The sequence below is a fragment of the Martes martes genome (assembly GCF_963455335.1).
Source record: "Martes martes genome assembly, chromosome: X".
NCBI lineage: Eukaryota > Metazoa > Chordata > Mammalia > Carnivora > Mustelidae > Martes > Martes martes.
The window spans coordinates 107238077-107263427 of record NC_137897.1 but is presented as its reverse complement, the minus strand read 5'-3'; the positions used below and the strand labels follow the sequence as shown (position 1 = coordinate 107263427).

The 25351-nt window shown below is 41.3% G+C and overlaps 1 protein-coding gene across 1 annotated transcript in view; it reads right to left on the bottom strand.

The window, feature by feature from the left end:
- LOC308337668 (transmembrane 9 superfamily member 2-like) overlaps nucleotides 1-25351 on the bottom strand; it is a gene marked incomplete at its 5' end in the record, with an annotated part of 81921 nt that overhangs the window by 15314 nt on the left and 41256 nt on the right. The window contains 8 exons of the mRNA XM_080795795.1: nucleotides 445-556; nucleotides 2373-2521; nucleotides 6767-6926; nucleotides 16117-16174; nucleotides 16375-16494; nucleotides 17736-17868; nucleotides 18580-18685; nucleotides 21769-21848. Coding sequence (XP_080651921.1) covers nucleotides 445-556; nucleotides 2373-2521; nucleotides 6767-6926; nucleotides 16117-16174; nucleotides 16375-16494; nucleotides 17736-17868; nucleotides 18580-18685; nucleotides 21769-21848 — 918 coding nt within the window. The remainder of the gene's footprint in view (nucleotides 1-444; nucleotides 557-2372; nucleotides 2522-6766; nucleotides 6927-16116; nucleotides 16175-16374; nucleotides 16495-17735; nucleotides 17869-18579; nucleotides 18686-21768; nucleotides 21849-25351) is intronic.

The following is a 25351-nucleotide window of genomic DNA, read 5'->3' as shown; positions in this document are numbered from 1 at the left end:
TATGTCCATGGTAACCAAAAGGCAATGAAATGAAAATAAGAGAAAGGGCCTTTAGCAGCAACCTCAAACCCATAAAACACAATGCTGGCCTAAGTGGCGAAAATTTTAATTGTTATAAAAAAACACTATTGAACCAGATCTTTTATAGGTCTAAATATCAGATCAGTTCCCTATATTTTTCTATGTTAACTGAATATTACATAGCAATTATAGTAACTAGCCAGAGAGAAATTGCATTCTGTTTAAATTTTCCATCAAAGTTGCATTAACTTGATAGCTACATCAAAATCAAAATGTGTCATCAGGAAAACAATATAAAACTGATGCCATGTTCTTGAAACCATGCAGTTAACAGTTGTTTCAATTCCTTTCTCAACACAAGCTCTTCATTCCAATAACACAAGTTTGGGAAGCAGAAAATACATTCATTTCTTAGGTCTTTACCTCAGCGCACAAATGGAAATAACACAGCAAAACTGTAGCTTCTGAACAGGTAATCAGGAGAATTATAAAGACCAAGAAAAGGAAGCCAAACATGAAGTACATCTGATGAGACCTGAAAATAAAAATGACAGCTTTAAAATTAACTTCGAGTACACAGAAAGCCCAATCCAAATCCACACGAGAGATGGCCACACTTCTCAAACCTTAGCCATTCATTCCAAACTTTGATCTATCCATCCAGTATCCAAAAGAGACTTCCTGACCTGTGCGGCTTCTGAGTTCCCCCCAGTCCTGTCCAGGGTGACCCCGTCTGGCTACTAACCCATAATTCCCTGCTCACGTAATTGAGACCCATCAGGATCTCTGTCATTTTCTTTATGCACACGTTAAACCATGCTTTCTTTTTAGCAATGGAAGGTTGTAAGTGCCATAAATATCAGCGACAACGTTATATAACAGAAAACCACAGAATCAAATACGCTTTGCCTTTGAAGCTCTATTGACAGGAAGCCTCTCCCGATGGGTCTTGCTAGCACAGCGCACATAATTCTATTAAATATACTTTCAGACATGCATCCTCTTAAAGCTCTGTGTGTGGACTCCATTTCTGCCAGACTTTGCAGGAACAAAGTCATTTCTTTCATTATGACAGAGCTGAACTGACTAAATTGGGATGAGCAATTTTTAAGAGGCTCCTGAAGAAAAGAAACTGAGGAAACGATCGATACCCCATTTTACACTCTCCTGCAGAATGCATTTCCTGGGCACAAGGGCGAGGGACAGGGCTTGGGGAGAATCATTTCTATAATGAACGTATACACAGTTGTACACAGCAAGCACCCTCTGTTTCACTGAAATAAAACTTGCCTGAAGACTTTTCTAGTTTTCACTTGAAAATTATTTTCCCATCAAAAACATCTGGAAAATGCGGTTACTATAATCGATTTTGCAGCAGGTTAAATATTTAGTTGCTGACAAGGTAACAGACTTTATTGCTTATCTTTTAAACAAATTTGGCACAGTGATGTTTAAAAGGTAAGCAATTAATGTGCATGATTAAGCCTAACTTTTGAGGACTTGAAAGCTGTGTCTGGAAGGTGGCTTTGGGACAAAAGCATTCTAAACACACACAGCTGGCTACTGCATTTGATTTGATCCTGCGTTTGCCCCATCTCCAAAACTCCCCCCAGAGCGCCCCCCACTGACCAGCTCCTGAAACCAGAATGCAGTCAAAAATCAGGAATTAAGGAAAATAAAGGGACTTGGAGAAGCTGAAGCTGTCGCACTTGCATCAGAGAGCTCGGGTTCTTACTTAACATACCAGGATTCTTAAATCACGACAGATTCAAAGTAGCCAAGAGAAAGGGGGACGCTGTAAGGAACAGGCATCCCAACATCAGAGCTAACAGCTGACAGACAGGAAAGCAGAAAAATACTACTCACATACAGCTCAGTACAGATGAAGACCCAGAGTCAGTGGTCTTCAAGGTATTTTTAGCGGAGGAACTCTGAAATCTTGCATGGAAGGTCAGTACGGAAAAAAAAGACACATGGGGGCCACCTCCTCCCATGTTCAGAGGTCTCCTCCCAAGGGACACCCCCGCCCCACCTCCTGTAAAGGCTCAGAGAAGTATGGTGGGAGCCAACTTTCTAAGTCATCTGGAAAGGCTTAAAAAGAGGTTATTACTTTTTTAAAAAAGGAAACCTGCATAGAAATTTCCATCAAAAAGTGTCTTTAAAAACTTGTGAATTAAGTCTTAATTCCCTAGGAAACTCCCCTGGGGTCAGATCGCCATTTCCTGGATACAAAAAGGTGGGAGGGGGACAAATGAAGTTTTACCATACCAGAATTAAACCTCCTTGAAATACGGGAAAATTAACTGATCAACAATTAAGATTTTTTGAGATTATGAAGATATAATACTCACCACATACTGTTTAGAATGAAAAAGAGTTGAATAAAAATACAGCCAAAAGGTAAAATGCCACCGATTATGATGCCAAAAATCGGTTTAGTAAAGAAATTCTGCCGAGGAATATGACGGGGAATCTGGTTTGTGTGAACTGGACACCTAAACTGCTCGAAAAGAAATTCAAGTGAAAATCAGAATGACATGAAACTGAAGTGAATTTATATACTTATAATCACATCCTGAATCCTAAATTGGAACAGGGCAAGGAACACTCGCAACAGCAGTCATGTGGGCAGAGGCTAGACCAACTCTGTGCGAAAGAAACATAATGCAAGCCATATATGCGGTCTTAAAGTGTTTAAAAGCTGCATTTTAAAAACTGGAAAGAAATGGCAACATCAGGGCGCCTGGGTGGCTCAGTGGGTTAAGCCTCTGCCTTTGGCTCTGGTCATGATCCCAGGGTCCTGGGATCGAGCCCTGCATCAGGCTCCCTGCTCAATGGAGAGCCTGCTTCCCCCTCTCCCTCTGTCCTTCACCTCCCTTGTGCTCTCTCTCACTCTTCCAAAAAAATAAATTTAAAAAAATTTTAAAAAGAAATAGGCAGAATCAATTTATGAATACATTTCATTTGATCAAACATAGCCAAATATTATCAGTTAAACTTGTCATCCATATAAAAAGTACTAAATTGATGTTTTTTATTTTGTTGCTGTTGTTCTGTTTGAAATTCACTGTGTTTTTTTTTTTTAAAGATTTTACTTATTTAGGGGCGCCCGGGTGGCTCAGTGGGTTAAAGCCTCTGCCTTCGGCTCGGGTCATGATCCCAGGGTCCTGGGATCGAGCCCCGCATCGGGCTCTCTGCTCCGTGGAGAGCCTGCTTTCTCCTCTCTCTCTGCCTGCCTCTCTGCCTACTTGTGATCTCTGTCTGTCAAATAAATAAATAAAATCTTTAAAAAAAAAAAAAGATTTTACTTATTTATTTGAGAGAGAGACAGTGAGAGAGAGCATGAGGGGGAGAAGATCAGAGGGAGAAGCAGACTCCCCGTGGAGCTGGGAGCCAGATGTGGGACTTGATTCCAGAACTCCAGGATTATGACCTGAGCCTAAGGCAGTTGCTTAACCCACTGAGCCACCCAGGCGCCTTCGCTGTGTATTTTACACTTCCTTACAACACTTACCAGTTTGGAACTTGCCATATTTCAAGCACTCAAAAGTCATATGGGGTGGGGGGCACCTGGGTGGCTCAGTGGGTTAAGCCTCTGCCTTCGGCTCAGGTCATGACCTCAGGGTCCTGGGATCGACCCTCACATCAGGCTCTCTTCTCCTTCCCCCTCTCTCTCTCTCTGCCTGCCTCTCTGCCTACTTGTAATCTCTGTCTGTCAAATAAATAAATAAAATCTTAAAAAAAAAAAGTCATGTGGGGCTGGTGACCACCATACTAGAGAGCACGCAGCTAGATAATAAGGACGTTTATCCTTTCCTATCAGTTTCAAGGAAGAGATTAGACAAGATTTAGTGGTGATTATTCCAATATAAAGTATTCAGTAACAAAAAGTCCTCTCAGAATGTGTAGAAAAACCTGAAAGACTCCACCAAAAAATTGCTAGAACTAATACATGAATTCGGCAAAATTGCAGGATATAAAATCAATGTATGGGAATCAGTTGCATTTCTATAGACCCATAATGAAGCAGCAGAAAAAGAAATCAAGGAATCAGTCCCATTTACAATTGCACCGAAAACAATGAGATACCTAAGAATAAACTTAACCAAAGAGGTAAAAGATCTCTACTCTGAAAACTATAGAATACTTATGAAAGAAACTGAATAGGGCACAAAGAAATGGGAAAACGTTCCATGCTCATGGAGTGGAAGAACATTGTTAAAATGTCAATACTACCCAAAGCAGTCTACACTATCAAATGCAATCCCGAATCAAAAATGCAATCCCTCTCAAGATACCAATGGCAGGGGCACCCGGGTGGCTCAGTGGATTAAGCCTCTGCCTTCAGCTCAGGTCATGATCTCAGGGTCCTAGGATCAAGCCCCACATCAGGCTCTCTGCTCAGCAGGGAGCCTGCTTCCTCCTCTCTCTCTCTCTGCCTCTCTGACTACTTGTGACCTCTGTCTGTCAAATAAATAAAATCTTTACAAAAAATACCAACAGCATTTCTCACAGAGCTGGAACAAACAATCCTAAAATTTGTATGGAACCACAAAAGACCCGAACAACCAAAACAATCCTGAAAAAGAAAAGCAAAGCCGGTGGCATCACGATTCTGGACTTCCAAGTTACATTACAAATCTGTAGTCATCGAGACAGTACAGTGCTGGCATACAGACACACAGATCAAAATGGAACAGAATAGAGAACCTAGAAATGGACCGTCAACTCCATGGTCAACTAATCCTTGACAAAGCAGGAAAGAATGTCCAATGGAGAAAAAGACAGTCTCTTCAACAAATGGTGTTGGGAAGACTGGACAGCAACCTGCAAAAGAATGAACCTGGACTTCTTTCTGACACCATACACAAAAATAGATTCCAAATGGATAAAAGATCTAAATGTGAGACAGGCAACCATCAGACCCTAGAAGAGAACACAGGCAGCAAACTCTTTGCTCAGCCATAGCAACTTCTTACTAGGCATGTTGCTGGAGGCATGGGAAACAAAAGCAAAAATGAACTATTGAGACTCATCTAGATGAAAAGCTTCTGTGCAGCAAAGGAAACAAAACTAAAAGGCAGCCTGCAGAATGGCAGAAGATATTTGCAAATGGCATAGCTAATAAAGAGCTGGTATCCAAAATCTATAGAGTTCATCAAACTTAACACCTGAAAAACAAAGAATCCAGTTAAGAAATGGGCAGAAGACATGAACAGACATTTTTCCAAAGACATCCAGATGGCCAGCAGACACATGAAAAAGTGCTCCACATCACTCATCATCGGAGAAATACAAATCAAAACCACAGTGAGAAACCACCTCACACCGGTCAGAACGGCTAAAATAAACAAGACAGGAAACAACAGAGGTTGGCAAGGATGCGGAGAAAGGGGAACCCTCTCGCACTGTTGGTGGGAATGCCAGCTGGTGCAGCCACTCTGGAAAACCATACGGAGGTTTCCCAAAAAAGTTAAAAATGGAACCACCCTACAACCCAGCAGTTGTACTACTAGGTATTTACCCAAAGGATACAAAAATACAGATTCAAAGGGGCACATGCACCCTGATGTTTATAGCAGCAAAGTCCACAAGAGCCAAACTATGGAAAGAGCCCAGATGTCCATTGACAGATGAATGGATAAAGAAGATGTCATAGGTATATATACATATACATATATATAACTATAGTAGTAGATAGATAGATGTGGTATGTATATATACACACATATAGAAAGATGTAGTACACACACACACACACACACACACACACACACAGCATGGACTATTGCACAGCCATCAAAAAGAATGAAATCTTGCCACATGCAACCATGCGGTTGGAGCTAAAGGGTATTACACTCAGCAAAATAAGTCACTCAGAGAAAGACAAATACCATATGATCTCACTCATGTGTGGAATCTAAGAAACAAAACAGATGAGCAAAGGCGAAAGGAGGAAAAAGAGAGAGGGAAGTGGACGGTGAGGCTCTTAATCGATAGCAAACTGAGGGTTGTTGGAAGGAGGCAGGTGACGCATGGACCAGATGGGGATCAAGGAGGGCACTTGCTGTGGTGAGCCCTGGGTGTTCTTTGTAAGGGATGAATCGATAAATCCTACTCCTGAAACCAATATTAAACCATATGGTAACTAACCAGAATTTAAATAAAATTTTGGAGGAAAAAAAAAAAGAATTTCTCTTAAAATGTGTCAGGTGTTGTTCTTTTTTCTGCTCTGTGAGGAACCAGCTCGTGTTTTGTCTTATCTGATTTCTCTCCTGCAAATGCACACCATATCTTTGTACAATCCTTTTGCAGGCTGGCCTCATTTAGTTTTTTTGATATCCTGCTCCTTTACCCTATGCATAGAATAGGCTAACTTCAGATCTATAAATTGAATAGCTCCATTTTTCAGACTGTATCTTGGCTTTCTTCCCCCACTCTATAATCTTATTATTTTTCTGACTTTGTTAAAGTCAGCCTTCCAACAATATGTCCCTTTAATTTCATCTAACAGAGATAGACAGAAATATAAACAACCTATAAAATGGGAAGTACATTAAATAGTGTCTTTTGAAGAGTTACTGTGTTTCATTTTTTTAAATTTTTTAAATTTTTTATTCCAAAATGATTATTCTTTGTAGTTTTCGCCAATGGTACATTTCGCTTTCCATGTATAGTAATATACACTTTGCGGTATTATTGCAGACATTAGTCAATGGCCAAAAGCAGGATTTTACAAATTTACCTTTTTCTTGCTTCCGAAGTATGCACCCAAAAATGTTAATGGTACAGAAATTCCAAACCACAGCGCAAGGATGCCTATCAGGGTACCAAAGGAGATGGCAGCCGATGACCTTTCCACCCAAAGAATCAGGTTCATAAAGAACAGGTCGACGAAGATGACACTAGGGAGAAAAAAAAAATCATCAGGAAACAATATGCTTTCAGGAAAATGTTATAATTATACTTGATGTGAGTGTCAGGAAATTCTTTTGGTGGGAAGGACAGAATAAATGACAAGGCAAAACCCTAGAAGAATATTAAGTCTCACTGTGGAAACCCAGCCATTGAGCTGGGGCTTAACCCTAGCACCATGTAACGAGCCAGCAGTTTAGTATAAGACATCATCTTCACATCCTACTCATCTTTGCACCTGCAGAGTCAAGCAGAAATAATAATATACCATGGAAAAACTCAATGTGTGGTATAGTGAACACAATTAAGAACATGCATATACTAGAAAACAGATTTTAGAATCCCAAAGGAAATGGGCTGTGAGCCTCAAGTTCAACAAGTGTTGACTTAACACAAGAGCTTTCAATCAGTCACTCAAAATCAAGGGGTCAGCTGTCAATCTACTGGGTAAATCACCAGGCAAGCTATTTTCCCCTATTGGTTCCAGCCAAGCTTGGCCGAAGCTATAGGTGAGTCTGGGTATGGATGTGGGTGTTTCTGAAAACCTAAAAGATGAGGGTGAAGACGTGGGCAGAGGCTAGATTGTGGAAGGCTTTGAACGCCAGGGTAGGGAATGTAGATTTGCTCCTGGCAGGACCAGGAGACAGCAGAAGGGGCTTTACATTCAAAGCTCTGGGGTACATAGCACAGCCTTCCAGGTGGATAAGTCTGCAGCCTTGTGAAGGACAGACCTAAGAGAAGAGAACTAGAGACAAGGAGACCAGATACAAAGCGGTAAGAATCTGTATAACGTGGTGATGGTTAAAATGTAAACGAGTTATAAAAAAGACATCAAGCGCTGAGACTTTTGGTTAAAGATGACAGATTGAAATCACACATTTAGCTCCACCCCTCCTCAAAACTCCAATAAATGATAGTAAAAGAACTTTAAAAGAGCATGAATAAAGAGATGGGGGATACAGGAGAGAAGACATTAGCAACAAATTTTGGAAAGCAGACAGCAGATGGACAAGTAGTAACTGAGTTAGTGGGAGGGAAGGAGTGGCTAAAACCAGGACTGGTTGAAAGTCAGCCTAAGATACTCACAGACCTGCAGATTCCCTCCCCCACGCCACAGAGCCGAAGACCTTCTTCCTGACCCCAGCAGAAGACTGGAGGGTCGAGCCTCCTAGAGGAGAACCCTGCAGCTCAGAAGAAAACTTCAGAAAGGAAAACCTATGATTGACATCCACAAAGAGACTGGAGGGGCCACTGCAGCCAAGAAGCAAGATGACACTTTAAGGACTGGTGAGAAATAAAAGAGCTCTTTGGAATTAGAGATATGACAGGGGGGATGAAAACCTGAGTCAAAGGGTTAGAACATAAAGCTAATGATAATGTCTTAGAAGGCAGCATTAGGAGGAAGAAGACGAGGAGGAGGAGGGGGAGGAGAAGAAATTAAAACTCCTTAAGTGCCCATTGAAACATGAGTGGATAAAGAAGTTGTGGTATAGATAGATGATAGAGACAGAGATATTATTCAGCCTAAAAATGGAGGAAATCCTACCATTTGTGACAACATGGATGGACTTTGAAGACATTATGCTAACTGAAATAAGTCAGAGAAAGATAAATACCGTATGATCTCATTTATATATAAAATAATCTAAAACAAAAACAAAAGCAAACCAAACTCAGGGCACCTGGGTGGCTCAGTTGGTTTAGCGTCTGACTCTTGGTTTCAGCTGAGGTCCTGATCTGCTTGGGATTCTCTCCCTCTACCCATACCCTGCTCGCTCTCTTTCTCTCTCAAATAAATAAATATTAAAAAAAAAAAAGGCAAACCGAACTCATAGAAAAAGAAATCAGACTTGTGGCTAACTGGGGCCAGGGTGGAAGGAGGAAGGTGATCAAAAGGTAGAAACTTCCAATGATAAACACCTACGAGGGACGTAATGTACAACGTGATGGCTTCCGCTAACACCACTGTGTGATAGAGAGATAGAGAGATAGGGAAGTTGTTAAGAGTGTAAATCCTAAGAGTTCTCATCATAAGGAGAGGTTTTTTTTTCCTTTTTCCTTCTTTATTTGCCTTTTCTTGTAGCTCTATGAGATGACGGGTGTGAGCTGAACCCATTGTGGTCATCATTACACAGTATAGTAAGTTGAACGATCACGCTGTATGCCTTGAACTTATACAGTGATGGATGTCAATTACTTCTCAATATCAGAGGAGGAAAACAGAAAAAACCAAATAGGTCAAAAAGAAAGAAAAATTAGATGAACAGCCTAGGCACATGAGAAATAGGAGTCACCTGAATAGACAGAGTTCTTCGTGTCTTTTAGGGATATTACGTACTTTGTCAAGGTCAGACAGCTGATAAGAGACAGAGCTGGGATTCTAATTCAGATGGGTGTGATTCTTTACCAGCAAGCCATTTCCATGCCACGGTGTTCTGCTAAGGCCTCTATGGTGGGAACCCACCCCGCCAACCAGGTCTATCTTCCCCCAGACGTTTTGTCAAAGCCACACCACAATGCACCAGCTAAGGCTCTGAAGTCTCCTGTTTAGGGAATCTCTGGTTAATTCTTTACTTGGAAGTTCTCTCAAGGTCCATTCCAATTCTAGGATTGAATGCTGCCTTCCTATTTGCCATCTTTCTCCAATTTCTTAATCAGGATCATTTCCTTTTTACGTTCCTCATCTCTCATGATAAACCAACTTCAGCCGTTTCTTCCTTCATGTCACTATTTCTGCTTCATCCTCCCCACTGTGTGTACGATCTCTTCCGCCGACTAAACCTACATCGGTAGATAACTCTACTGTGCTTTTGAAAGGCTCACGTGTGCTCCTGCCAGAGAGGCATGTGATTTGAAGCCCTTTCAAACGACAACAAACCTTAGGTCTCATCACTTTCTGGCATCTTAATAAGGGAGTCTGGTTTCCTACGATTTAACCATACTTCTTCAAATGTTTCTTAATACCTTTCTGCTCTAATGAATTTGTTCAGCCACAATATTCCTCTGCCAAATTTCCCAGCCTTTGAGAGATTCATTTCAGCTGTTATCATTCCATGGCCAGAAAAATTACTTCTCACTTGACAAATCATAACCTCCCGTCTTATACATAAACTCAATTAACCCGTCTCAACAATTTCCCTTTTGAAAGTACACTCTAGAATGTTAATATGTGTTTAACAATTCTGTAACTGCCCTTCAGTTTCAAGTTTTTATATTCTAAATAGCTCTTCCTTTGTTGATCTCTAATTATTTCTAGACCTTTTCATGGAATCTTAAACAGCAAAACTAAAAGGAAACTTAAGAGGTCATCTGGGGTCATCTCCTACCTGAAACATTTATTCACATGTTCATCAAACGTTTACTGAGTACCTATGTGTTAGCCCCCGGCGTTCAGAGGTAAATAAAAACCCTTGCTCTGAAAAGCTCAGTCTGGTGGGAGACAGAGATAAATAAATTACAATACAACATGGGATATACTATAGCAGATGACAAAGACAGAGCAGTAGAACACAGAAGAAAAGAGTGACCAAAAATACTTTATAGCTCACAAAACAATTTCACAACCCACTAGTTCATTTACTTCTCTAAACGACTCTGTGACACAGGCATTACCAGGCAAGGAAATGGACATCAGGAAGGTTGTAGGACTTCTCCCAAAGTCACTTACCTAATACCGAGGGCCTGATCGTAAGTGCTGGAATTCAGGCTTGCTTCTTTCTAATTGTAAACTTTGGGTACATGCCCATCAAAGTAGGCTACCTTTTCGTTTTCCTATGTACTACTTTTGGGGTTACATGAAGGAAAAGTATATGGTTGAAGAATCTTACTTTCTTCAATTTCTCTTAGGGAATATCTATGTTCATTAGCCTGAATGCTTCTCCTTTTAAATTAAAGCCGTTTTTATGGTGCCCATTTAAGGCGCTGTATGAGCTACTCACACACTGATCCATTACGAGGCACTGAACTTCTCTTTCAACCTACTACAGTCTAAGAAATGAGAACACCAGTACCTTACGATTCTCTCTCTCTCATATACCTAAGACAGCCCTCGAACCACTTGAGGGAAATATGTCCTTTGTCTCATGCCTGGTTTATTGCTTTAAAATTGCATTCAGTTCTACTAACAGAACAAGGAAACCAAATCTGTTTTGCATTTTTAAATTATTCATTTGATTTGATCATACAGTAGATATTTACTGAACACTTACTCCATATAAGGCACTTGGTTACATGCTGTGAAAGATACAGAAATGATTAAGACATAGTAATCACCCTGGTGAGTTTTAGAATGCACAATGAGATGAGGCATATCACAAATAAGTCCAATCTAAGGAACACTGTGACACAAGTGTTATAATAATGATAATAGACGTGATATAATTCCAGAATATGGAAGTGGTGGCATTTCAGTGGGGACATAAAAAAAGAACAGGAGGGGCACCTGGGTGGCTCAGTGGGTTAAGCTTCTGCCTTCGGCTTGGATCATGATCCCAGAATCCTGGGATCGAGCCCCACATCCCTGCTTGGCAGGGAGCCTGCTTCCCCCTCTCTCTCTGCCCGTCTCTCTGCCTACTTGTGATCTCTCTCTGTCGAATAAATAAATAAAAATCTTAAAAAAAAAAAAGAGGGGCGCCTGGGTGGTTCAGTGGGTTGAAGCCTCTGCCTTTGGCTCGGGTCATGGTCCCGGGGTCCTGGGATCAAGCCCCGCATCGGGCTGTCTGCTCCGCGGGAGACTGCTTCCTCCCCTCTCTCTCTGCCTGCCTCTCTGCCTACTTGTGATCTCTCTCTCTCTGTCAAATAAATAAACAAAATCTTAAAAAAAAAAAAAAAAGAACAGGAATCTGGCATTGGAGGATTGGAAAGAAGTGATTACAAAAAGAGGGAACAGCATGAGGAAAGTCATGACGGCAGAAGTCAAGAGTAGCTAACAACCACAGCTACCATTTGTTGAGCACTCAGTATCTGCTAGGCACTCTTTCAAATCCATCATACATCATCCCATTTAATCCTCACAGCAACCCTAAAGTAGATAACACCATGATCTGCATACTCCAGATGAGGAAAGCCAGGATTAGAGAGGTAAAACCACTTGCCCAACAACCCATGAGTAGCAAATATTAGTTGAAGCTCTTTTTCGTCCAATTTAAAAGACAACAGCATAATGCGATCATTATAAATCTGTGTTGACGGGCATGCACAGTATTAAGATGTCATCTGTCTGGCAATAACACCACAAGGAAGGAAGGTGGGAAAGGCGCTACATAGGAACAAAGTTTCTGTATAATATTGAAATTAAATTAATCCAAACCAGACTGGTGTAAATTGTGACATTAATTGTAATCTGTAAGGTAACCACTAAGAAAATCATTCAAAAAAATAGTAGAAGAAATACAAGGGAATAAAAATAGTACAGTAAAAAATACCTATTTAACGCAATAGAAGGCCAAGATCTCAAAGAGAGGCCCGAACCCCTATGTTCATTCAGCAATATTCACAACGTGCTCAGGGCCTGGTAACTAGGAGGAGGCAGAACTGGGAAATGAACTGCTGTGTGTGTAGAGTGTAGGGTTGGTGTGCATGGGAGAGTGCCTGCGGGTGTGCGTGCACGTGCTTGGGTATGTGTGTGTATGTGTGTCTGTGTCCGTGTCTGTGTGTCTGACTCTAAAGCCTGTGCTTGTAGCTGCTATCAGTACCTCTCCCCTTTGATATACAGTTATGAGTTGTTGTCATTGTTTATAATGAAATTATTTAAAAATTATCTAAAAATTAAAATAAAAAATACTTTAAAATAATGAAATGATTTTTTTAAATTATAATGAAATTATTTAAAAATTATTTTAAAAGGTGGGGCACCTGGGTGTGTCAGTCAGTTAAGCATCTCTCTTTTTTTTATTTTAAGATTTTATTTATTTGACAGAGAGAGATAGCGAGAGAGGGAACACAAGCAGGGGGAGTGTGAGAGGGAGAAGCAGACTCCCCATTGAGCCGGGAGCCCAATATGGGGCTCGATCCCAAGACTCTGGGATCATGACCTGAGCTAAAGGCAGACACTTAACAACTGAGCCACCCAGGTGCCCCAAGCATGAGTCTTTTTTTTTTTTTTAAAGATTTTATTTATTTATTTGACACAGACAGAGATCACAAGTAGGCAGAGAGGCAGGCAGAGAGAGAGAGAGAGAGAGAGAGAAGAGGAAGCAGGCTCCCTGCAAGCAGAGAGCCTGATGTGGGGCTCGATCCCAGGACCCTGAGATCATGACCTGAGCCAAAGGCAGAGGCTTTAACGCACTGAGCCACCCAGGTGCCCCAGCATCTGAGTCTTGATATCAACTCAGGTCTTGATCTTAGGGCATGGAGCCTACTTAAAATAATCATCATCATCATCATCATCATAATAATAATAAAAGTAACAAAATAAAAATAGAAATAGGTAACAAATGCATATGGTATACGATGCAAAACTTTTTTTAAAAAAGAGTGAAAAGTAAGTCTGATATAAATAGTCTCCTTTACACTCCTGTCCCCCAGCCACCCAAAAACCCACCCAGGACACAACCACCATTATTTAAATTTGTTTTTCAATTTTCAATTGTTTTTGTTTTACTTTTACAAAACTATGGCTTCACACTGCATCGTGTCATAATCCATGTAAACCTGAGCCCCATGATTATGGATTTCTGCTCAAATTTTTGAATTTTTCTGTGTAAGACATTCTTCAAAATGTTTTGAATCCCAATTTGCTCCCATAGAAAACATGATGAAAACAGCTCATAATGTGTTGCAAATGCTAATGCTTTTCAGACATTAATTGTTTAATTTGGCTAATCAAGCTTAGTGATAGGGTATATTCTAATTCTTTTACATCTATTCCAATGATGTAACTTCTTTTTGCAGTAAGATGGGACATCTGTGTGATGAAAAATGGGCCATTATTATTCATCTCGAGCCACGAAGCTAGAGATTTAGGGGCAATTTGTATTTATTTCCTCTATAGTGCCTAGCATAATGCCTCAAATATAATAAAAACAAAAACAAAACCAAACCAAAAAGACCGCAGTAAGTATGTTGAATGAGTAACTAAATAATGCAGAGAACAGTGAATGGCTTATTGACTGGCTCTTGCCTGTAATATCCCTTGTATTACAATCCAGTATAATGACTCCTGCACAATGGCACTTCGTTGCCAAATTTATTCAGTTTTGGATTCATTTGAGGCTCAAACTGGAAGCAACAGATATCTGAAGTATTGTCAAGGACATCGCTTTCTTACAGAAATGTAATAAAGCATTCACCTCAGAAAAGACCACCCATTCTTGTTCCCTTGAAAAGAGTTATAGGAAAAGCAGATGGCTCTATTCAAGGTGGGGGAGGAGAGGGGAGGGCATTGTCTGTATTTTAAACCAGTTAAAAATTCTGAGGTTCCCGTATTTGATGTGCAAACTTGTAACATTCAAGCCTTTCAATGATCTAATCTTTTTCCCTGGAGTTTTGAGAGAAACCAGCCACATGGAGATGAATGTATGACTGTATTGCATGACTTATTGTGTGACATGCAGTCACAGACCATTATTGAAGCATTTGTTCTCACTTTGTTACTATTCAGAATATAACGTAACTGAATTCACTATGTGTAACTTTCACTATTGGACCTCTTCTGCCATTGCCACGTCCTCTTAGCATCACAGATGTGGAAACTTCGGAACAAGGAGAAAGTAACGTACCACATGACAATTAAGATATAATCCACTACTTTCTCCTTAAAAATAATTTTAAAAAGCTGTCCTTCATAACAGATCAAGGAAAGAATATTAGAAACGAAACGTGCTATGGACTGCATTGTGTTCCCCGCCCCCATTCGTTTGTTGAAACCCTAACCCATAATGTAATGGTATTTGGAGGTGAGGCCTTTGGGAGGTAATGAAGCTTAGATGAGGTCACGAAAGTAGGGCCTTCACGATGAGATCGGTGCCTCTATGAGAAGAGACACCAGAGTTCACCGTCCCTGCCCACCATGTGAGGAAACACTGAGAAGGCAGTCATCTACAAGCCAGGAAGACAGCTCTCACCAGGACCTGACCCTGTTGGTGCCCTGATCTCTGACATCACTGTCTCCAGAACTGTCAGAAATCAAATTTCTATTGTCTAAGCACCCCCCCCAACGCCCGTCTATGGTATTTTGTTATGGTACCCCAGACTAACAAAGGAAATGAAATGCAGGAAAGGAAAGGAAAGGAATGAAAGGAAATGAAAGTGCCGGGCACCCGGGGGGGCTGGCTCAGCCGGTGAAGTGTCTGCCTTCAGCTCAGGCCATGATCCCAGGGTCCTGAGATGGAGGCCCGGGTGGGGTTTTCTGCTCATCGGGGAGCCTGCTTCTCCCCCCTCCTCCCACTCATTCTCTCTCACTCACTCAAATAAATAAATAAAATATTTTTTAAAAAAGAATTCCAACAGAATGTGAAAGAAAGAAAGAGAGGGAGGGAAGAAGGAAGGAAGGGAGAAAGAAAGAAAGAAAGGAAGGAAGGAAGGAAGAAAGAAAGAAAAGGAAAGGAAGAAACCAAAAGTGGGTCAGCACTTCATCAGCGAGGTTCTGTGGGAAGAGCCCTGGACAGGATGCCGGGAGGACTTTCAGTTATGTACAGCCTGGGCTCTGTCACTGACCTCCCATGTGACCTCGAACACCTGCTCCCCAGCTTGGCCGCCAGTCTCTCGTCTCTATAATCAGGGGGCGGAAGGAGCTACTAGCACCCACCCCTGCGCAGCTGCGCCCACTCCCCCTGGGACAAGGACCCTACCTGGGAGCGGCAGTCACTTCTGATACCATACCGCAGGAACCAGGTGAGACAGGAAGAAAGGATCAGGGAAGCCAGTGACAAGGGGAGCAACAAAAGGTGGTATGTAACGCGAGCTATATGATGAGATGCGCATTTATGAACTCTGCTTCCAGACCAAATCTCAAACTCGAACACAGCGGCACCAAAGCCGTCCCTCTGTCCTAGAGGTTACTATGTACAAAAAGATGAAAGGAATGCAGATACCGCAGAGAGAATGCCGGCGCTACAGAGAACACAGGGGTCGCTCATCTCCTGTCTACTCCTCATTACCACGTACAGTGATTTTTTTTTCCAAGATGGAATCTAAGAAAGAATATAATTGTGTAGAGAAAAGAGAACAAGCAATACTAACCCAGGACATAAGAGTGCCGTCAGCAGAAAATTTGTCTTCCAGTTAACACCTTTAAGTGCTGAGGAAGGAAAAGACAGAAATAGTTATTGTAGCAACTTATCTAGCCCAATTACAGCTACTCTATACCCAGGGCCCAATTACATTTTGGTAGGCCGGCTAAAATGCCCCATGCAATGTTTAAATGTTTTCTTTTACGGCCTTTTAATTTCTACATTTAACACACCAACTAACCGGAATGATAACAGTTGCAACGCTTACTTTTATACATTCTGGCGGACACATATCCGGCAGGGGTTCCCAGGAGGACCCATAACACGACGGCACAGGTCATTAAGGCCCCTCGATTGGCAGGGGACAGAAAACCAAGGCAGGCTAGAACTAAAAGGTACAAAAAAGAAATATCAAAGCAGTGACGGTAACAGTCTCAGAGCCACACAAGATTTTGTAATAAATTTAAGACCCGCTCATTAAGACCCATTATGTGTAACAGCACACAAGGAAATTCTGTGGTGTGAGTACTTAAATGACAGTGGGAACGACTGTTATTTACTTCGCTGATGACAATTTTTTTTCTGAACGAAAAGGTGTGGTTTTTCAATACCGGGCAAATGAAGTCCGTTTCCAAGTGGGGTCTAGTCTTTAATCTCACTGTTGAAATCAAAATTAAACAAACGCCCCGTTCCCTACTCCGGGATCACGACCTAAACGACAAATCATTTTTCCCCACAAAAATTTCCTTCTACTTCCTTTTATTCAAGGTAAGGGATAAAAACAAAAAAATCAAAGTGAGACTTTTCTTCAAGAAGAAAATTAGGAGCTGAATTTTGAAATTATCACTGACATGTGAAACACCTAATAAGCCTTTTTTTCTTTTTAACAGCAGCTTTGTTTACAAAAATCACCACTCTGGCTATCAAAAACTGACAAGCTCCGTATTCACTTTATAAATGAAGGCAGCCAGGGTTTGTCAGCCCGACGCAGGACTCAATCCCAGGATTCCAGGATCATGACCTAAGCCAAAGGTAGTCGCCCGGGGCGCCTCGGTGGCTCAGTGGGTTAAAGCCCCTGCCTTTGGCTCAGGTCATGATCCCGGGGTCCTGGGATCGAACCCCGCACTGGGCTCTCTGCTCAGCGGGGAGCCTGCTTCCTCCTCTCTCTCTGCCTGCTTCTCTGCGTATCTGTGATCTCCATCTGTCAAATAGATAAATAAAATCTTTTAAAAAATAAAAATAAAATAAAAATTTAAAAAAGGCAGTCGCCCAACCGAGCCACCGAGGCCTCCAATACATGCTGATTTTCAAGAAAGCATCTATTTCTCAAAGTAAGGAATATGGGTATTGGATAGTACAATAAATTATTCAGAACTGAAGAAAGCCACAAAAGGTCCTTGACATAGGAACGTATTCAGACTCCTGTCCTTAATTTGCAAAGATGGAAATGTAAGTACTATAAAATACACATTTTCTTAAGATAGAAATGTAAGTACTATGAAACACACATTTTCTTAAAACTTCAGGGTATCTTCAAAGTCCTTTTGTGCACATGGATCAAAATTCAACATACGTCAGCAGTTGACTAAGAATGTTTAAGGTGACATCAACTGATCTGAGCCTACTCACATAAGGTAATAAACGTCATAATCAAAACTTGTGTTCCTTGCCCCAGGAAAGCTGACAGCAGCATTCTATTCCTTGGAGGTCTGAATACATCCCCATGAACCAGCTTCCAACCGAAGTCCTCCTGGATGCCCTCCTGCATGTGAGAAAGTCTTTGGTAAATGCACACTATGACCGAAAGTTACCGAAAATCTGAAAGTTACATGAAAATGAATTTTCCTCTAAAGACAGATTAATGGAAACCGGTAGCTCATTTTGGATACAGTGAGGTCTCTGGAAGGTAAGTAATCCTGCCATACAAGTAAGTCGCTCCCTTACTCTACGGTTTGCACTGGGTGGGGGGGGGGTGGTGTTCACCATATAAGGGCACACACCTGGCGTCATTTCATGAAGAAAGCAAAATCATTTAACACACAGAAGGAATTTAACCAATTTTATAGACATTGAAAATTCACCATACACAAATGATGATAAGAGTCAAAACAGCATAAATGAGATGAAAACTAAATTTAACCTAAATGATAGCATTTTGCAATGTTTGGTACATTTATCTCTTGCTTCAAATTTATGAAAACCTTAAATAATAATATTCTGCAAGTTCAGAAACATACAAAAAGGAATGGAACCAGAGTTGATAACAAATATTTCTCTAATTAGCTTACTTGTGCTTTTTAAAAATCTACACAACTCCATAATTTCTGATTTGGTCTAATAGGCAAAATGACTAGACATCGAAAATGTGCTGTATTCCAGGTATTATATACTCTAAGTACAAATATAACATTGACTACTGGGCAGCGTAGGCATTTAGATATGTGCTGAATCAAATATGTGCATTTTTACTTACAAAATTCATCTGATTATATCTGATAATGTCTCTATGGAGGGTTCTTAATAGAATCATAGCCACCATCCCAGACAAGAAGAGAGCAATAATGAAGGAATTCATAATACTAGAAAATTTAAGGAAGAAAAAGAGAGAAGTTAGATCTCAAGGTCCTTAAACAGTGGAGAGAAAATGTGTGTACGTATAAAAGAAAGACATGCAAATTATCGTTACAGTGATCAGCTTTCCAAGGTTAAACTTAGATCAAATGCTGAATGCATCAATATATTAAACGAACTTAAAGCTCTACCATAAAAGGGCATTACAAATAAAGCAATAGAAGCAACACTATTCTTCAGGTGATTTTAGAATTTTTTTAAGAGTACATTCCCAGGGGCGCCTGGGTGGCTCAGTGGGTTAAGCCTCTGCCTTCAGCTCAGGTGATGATCCCAGGGTCCTGGGATAGAGCCCCGCATCGGGCTCTCTGCTCAGCGGGGAGCCTGCTTCCCCCTCCCCCTCTGCCTGCCTCTCTGCCTACTTGTGATCTCTGTCTGTCACATAAATAAATAAAATCTTTAAAAAAAAGAGTACATTCCCCAAAAGAAGCAAGGAGAAGTAAATAAGATCAATAACAGAAACTCAGTTCCAGAGCATGGAACTGAGAACGAAAGTTCAGGAACCAAGGCTGAACTAATGGCGGACCGACTTCTTCGCTGATAAACCAAGGTTGTAGTCTTTTTGTCATTCTATGAGCTTCAGGGTAATGACCCCATGGACGACTGACCTGCCAGCTCTTACTGTTACTAAAACTAAAACTTGAAAATTATCCCCAAATCACAACCAGTACGTCTGCCATCCCACCACCCAGCCAAACCCAGACACATCAACAGGTTCCACCAGAATCTATGAAAAGACCAGCACTGTTTTAGAAAGATGCCAGTAAGATGATGGATGTCTACAACTGCCTGACAGGGGGTGGTGGAGGGATGGGCAACACAGGTAAAGGAGGGCAGGAGGGGCAGGCTTCCAGTTCATGGAATGAGTAAGTCACAGGGATGGAAGGTGCAGCCTAGGCAATGTCCCGAATGGTATCGTAATGGCGCTGTATGGGGACAGATTGTATAGGGAGCACAGCAGAACGTGTAGACTTGTCCAGTCACGATGTCGTACACCTGAAACTCATATAACATTGTGTGTCAACTAGACTTTTGGAAATAAATAAATAAATAAATAAGCCAGCCCTGGGGATAAAAGGTACAGCACAGGGAATGTAGTCAATAATATTGTAATAACTGTACGTGGTGACAGATGGTAACTACACCTATCACGGTAAGCATTTTGCAATGTACATGATCGTCAAATCGCTATGTTGTACACCTGAAACTAACAATATTGCCCGTCAGCTATACTTCAGTTAAAAAGTTTTAAAAGGATGACTGACTTCTAAAATGTCTGTTAAATGTCATAAGTAAATTAGCTCATGACAGAAACAGAAGTACATTCCCTCATTACGCTATAAATATCACTACTACTAGGGATTAGCCCCCACAGTGTATCCGGAGGCCCTTTGCTTTCACAATCCCTTTGGAGAAACCATTTACCTAAATTTTATCTGAACAGACTTCTGGCGGTGTAAGAAAATGGGACCTGGACAGTTGCCCAAAGAAAAGACTCAGTGGAAAAGCTATGATATGATCATAATAACGAAGAAGAAAGGAGGAGGGAGAGCGGGAAGAGAAGAAGGAACAAATCTAGAAAAATGGGAGTGGGGGATGCTGTTCTCACTTTTTTTTAAGATTTATGTATTTATTTAGAGAGAGAGAATGCATGCAGGGGGTAGGGGCAGAGGGAGAAGGAAAGAGAGAATCTCCAGCAGATTCCCGCGGAGTATGGATCCCAATGTGGGGCTCGATCTCACCACCCTGAGATCATGACCTGAGCTGAAACCAAGAGTCAGACACTTACCAACCGCACCACCCAGGTGCCCCGCTATTGTCACTTCAAAGGCAATGTCAATATTAGGAAAATCATCACTTCAAAAGACCATACTCAGAATCACACCTTTCCTCACTTTCATTTTTACTTTTGTAGTCTTCTTCCACCCCAAATTGAGCTAACACCCTACCCCTCCCTCAGGACTTTGCCACAGTCGTGCCCGATCATCATGTTCTCAGCTGGTCTATCCCTCTGCCTCAGGCTGAAATTCTAACTCTGTGGCTTGGCCCTGTTGAAGATTCCTGAGGAATCAAGCACTTTCCCCTGAATCCACTAGAACGTGGTAAGTTTCACGGGAGCAGAAGCCTGCGTGCCTCACTCACGCTGTCTCAGAGCCCGGCAGAGTGCCCGGCCGCCTAAGAGAGACGAGGAAGAACTCCAGTGGAATGAGTGGCCCTTCGCTCACTCTTCCTCACACAGTCCTCTCCACCACCTGCCCTGCTGAGGGAATGTCCCCTTGAAAAGCTGCTCCTTCCCTTCCGCAGAAACATTCGTGTATTTAAGACACATCTTCCTTTCTTACTTTTTCTCTGTGTATGCGGAGAGGTGGGAGAGAGGAAGGAGTGGAGAAACTAGCCATAGAGAAGGAGAAACGTCACTCAAGATCATCTCTGGTAACAAAATAATTTTAAAAAATAGGGCTGCCTGAGTGGCTCGGTTGGTTAAGCAACTGACTCTTATTTCAATTCAGGTCATGATCTCAGGGTTGTGGGATCGAGCCCGGCGTCGGGCTCTGCGCTGGGCATGGAGCTTCTATGAGACTCTCTTTCCCTCTGCCCCCTCACCCTTAAAAAAATAATGTATCCAATATAGGGGCACTGGGTGGCTCAGTCAGTTAAGCCTCTGACTCTTGATTTGGGCTCAGGTCATGATCTTGGGGTCCTGGGACTGAGCCCTGCATCAGGCCCCATGCTCAGTGCGGAGCCTGCCTGACATTCTCTCTCTCCCTCTCCCTTTGCCCCTCCCCTTGCTCATGCTCTCTAAAATAAAATCTTTTATATGTATATATAATACAAATAAATACTTACATCTCCCTCCCTTAAACTATGTATTCTTTGTTTCATAAACTACTTATATAGGGGCACCTGGCTGGCTCAGTTGGAGCAGCGTGAGACTTGATCTCAGGGTCAGGAGTTCAAGCCCCACATTGGGGGTAGAGATTACCAAAAATAAATAAATAAATTTAAAAATAAAAAATAAAAATAAAGTACTTACCTAAACCACTGAATGTTGGTATGAGGCATGGACTCCAAAATATAATCCCATCTAGATGCCCACCTGATACTTCTGTTTTCCTAAAAAACAAAAATATATAATTACATGACCGAACTGTCACTGACCTTTTTCCTGGTTATAATCCTAAAACAGGCAGAAAGTTATTCTGCATGTACTTTCTCCATTTCTTTATTACTAAATTCATGGAATAATGAGATGTACCCTGGCATTTGTATCTTATTTTTATTAACTGATATTCCTCTTCATTTCGGGAAGAGACTAGGAAGAAAGTAATTTTAGCTCGCCGCTATTCCCGAGAAGTCGAAACCTTTTTTAAAAAACAGACTATCTAAGGGCTCCTGGATGGCTCACTCAATTAAGCATCTGCCTTCACCTCAGGTCATGATCTCAGGGTTCTGGGATCGAACCCCGAGTTGTGCTTCCCACTCAGCAGGGAGTCTGCTTGTCCCTCTGCCCCTCCCCCACTTGTGCACGTTCTCTCTCTCTCAAATAAATAAAAATTAAACAAAAATAAAACAGGCTATTCATTAACTTAAAGTCATCTGTACACTCAATGTGGGGCTCGAACTCACAAGCCCAAGATCAAGAATCCCACGCTCTTCTGACTGAGCCAGCCAGGCATCCCTACATTTGTTTTTCATCCCTACATTTTTATACGTTGAGTATTTTGAGATGTAATGGCAACAAGTTTATAAAAAGATGTTTTTCTTTCAAATATTGTAATTTCCAACACTGAATAAACCACAAGAAAATACAATTACCAATCAAGCTGTTTCTGCTGATGTGTGATCAAACTCAAACTGTCGGTAGCTTTCTTACAAAATATCCCCAGTAGATGAAGATCTTAACTGGTAACCCCAATAAATGCTTACACCATTAATACAGAGTAATTACCCCTCAAATCAATAACATGCTCTCAGCAAAAGGAAAATGCTGGTACAAATTGATCAAGTAATGTCTGAAATGACTTATTTAAAATTGGGTGTTTGTAAGACAAAATCAGAGAGGGACAGAAACCATAAAAGACTCAACTCCAGGAAACAAACTGAGGGTTCATGGAGGGGAGAGGGGTGGGGGAATGGGGTAACCAGGTGATGGGCATTAAGGAGGACATGTGATATAATGAGCTATTATAGAAGGTTATAGGTTATAGAAGACTGATGAATCACTGACCTCTACCTCTGAAACTAGTAGTACATTATATGTTAATTACTTGAATTTAAGTTAAAAAAATAAAATAGGGGCGCCTGGGTGGCTCAGTTGTTAAGTGGCTGCCTTCAGCTCAGGTCATGATCCCAGGGTCCTGGGATCGAGCCCCACATCTGGCTCCCTGCTGGATGGGAAGCCTGCTTCTTCCTCTCCCATTCCCCCTGCTTGTGTTCCTGCTCTCTATCTCTGTCTCTCTCTCTGTCAAATAAATAAATAAAACCTTTAAAATAAATAAAATAAAAGTGGGTTTTTGTTAGGTGTTTTTTTCTGAAGTTTAGAGTTGGGAGTATGGTGAAACTCAATACTCAATGTGCATTGTTTTGGTTTTTTTTGTGTTTTTTTTTTTTACAAGTAGGCTCCAAGCCCAACATGGGGCTTGAACTCAACCTTGAGATCAAGAACTGCATACTCTACTGACTGAGACAGCCAGGTGCTCCTAATATGCCTTGCTTTAAAAAAAAAAAACACAAAACCCAAAGGGCACCTAGCTGGTTTAGTTGGTAGAACATGCATGCGACTCCTGACCTCAGGCTTGTGAGTTCAAGCCCCACACTGGGTGTGGAGCCTACTTAAAAAAATAAAAATTTTTAAAAAGCCAAATGATAGATTTTAATTGGGTTTTGATTCAACGGTGGATTTTAGTTAAAACCTGATGACTAGGAGATCGTGATTAACCAGTGACGAGGCAGGTTAACATCACACGCGTCCTAATGTGCGACATCACTTCTGCCATGTAATCTCTGCCCAGAATGTGGCCTGAGCCTATTCATAAAGAACCATCAGACAGATTAATGATCATCCTGCAGGTTGTCAAGTCCTGACTCTATAAAAATTTCAAGGATGTGGAACACAGATAAAGAACCAGTCTGGATTGGAGATCACAAACTAAACAACACACACTCCTGGATAGGATCTCAAACCACAAAGGGAAAAAGTGACATTTTTGGCCAACTGGTGACATTTGAGTGGATGGATGTGGACCGGATGGGAATGAGATACCGATGCAGATTCCTGACTTGGAATCACTATGCTAGTGGTATGCTATGCTAGTAGGAAAGTGATCTTGTTTGGGAGAAAGACTCAGGCTAATGGACACACAGGGGTGAAGAATGCAGCAAAATGAGTAAAATGGTAACAATTGGGACATCTGATTAAAGGGACTATGGGAGTTCTTTGCATTGTTCTGACAATCTTTCCGTAGTCTGAAACTGTTTCAAGATAAATCATTATTTAAAACCTATAAGGAGGGTTGCCTGGGTGGCTCAATCGGTTAAGCATCTGCCTTTGGCTCAGGTCATGATCCTAGGGTCCTGGGATCCCTGCTCATCAGGAAGCCTGCTTCCCCTTCTCCCTCTACCTGCCGCTCCCCCTGCTTATGCGTGCTCTGTCAAATAAATAAATAAAATCTTTTTAATAAATAAATAAAACCTATAAGGAGGGGTGCCTGGGTGGCTCAGTCGGTTAAGCGTCTGCCTTTGGCTTGGGTCATGATTTCAGGGTCCTGGGATGGAGCCTGGCATCAGGCTCCCGGCTCTGCGGGGGGCCTGCTTCTCCCTCTTCCTCTGCCCACTGCTCCCCTTGTGCTTTCTCGCTTTCAAATGAATCAATAAAATCTTTAAGAAAATTAAAATTAAAATTAAAAAACCTATAAGGAAATCAGAATTCATAGACAAATCAAGGGATAAATATTCATTGCATGAAAGCATGTATCTTAGCCATTCTATTAAAATATTGTTTCTATAGTAAAATGTGACTTAATTTGTAAAAATTTGAATTACAGGCATCTTCTTCACCAGTCTATCCATTGCCTCAAGCACGTTAACTCATATCAAGTCTTTCAAAACGGACAGATATTTTCAAATATGCGCCAGGAAGTTTGGATTTTAAATACAAAGAGAGCTTGGAAAAATTTTGTTAAACCTAATAATTTTGCACCCAACACTGCCATCTGCTGGAAATAACAGACCATAACACATATTACTCTTCCCTAAGAGAGTAAGAAACCATTTAAAAATCCTACGGCACATTTGAGGACAAAATGACAAAAGCAGACAGATAACTAAGTGGTGAAACCTATTTCCTTAATCCACGGAAAACTAATGAGTTATTCTGCTTCTTTCCATGCCAGAGTTTCAAAGAAAACATTCATGTTTTCTAAGACATAGCAAATTCCCCTAAAACAAGTCCTTAATGTTGTCTATACTGGAGACACAATAAGCCAAATTGGAAACACACACACAGGACTTCTAGAGTCCTGACACAGTGTCCCATGATGGATCTCACTCAATAAATAATCAGGCAGGGGCTCCAAGAATCAAATGGGCAGACAACTAGGGCTTCTTCTAGTCCAGAT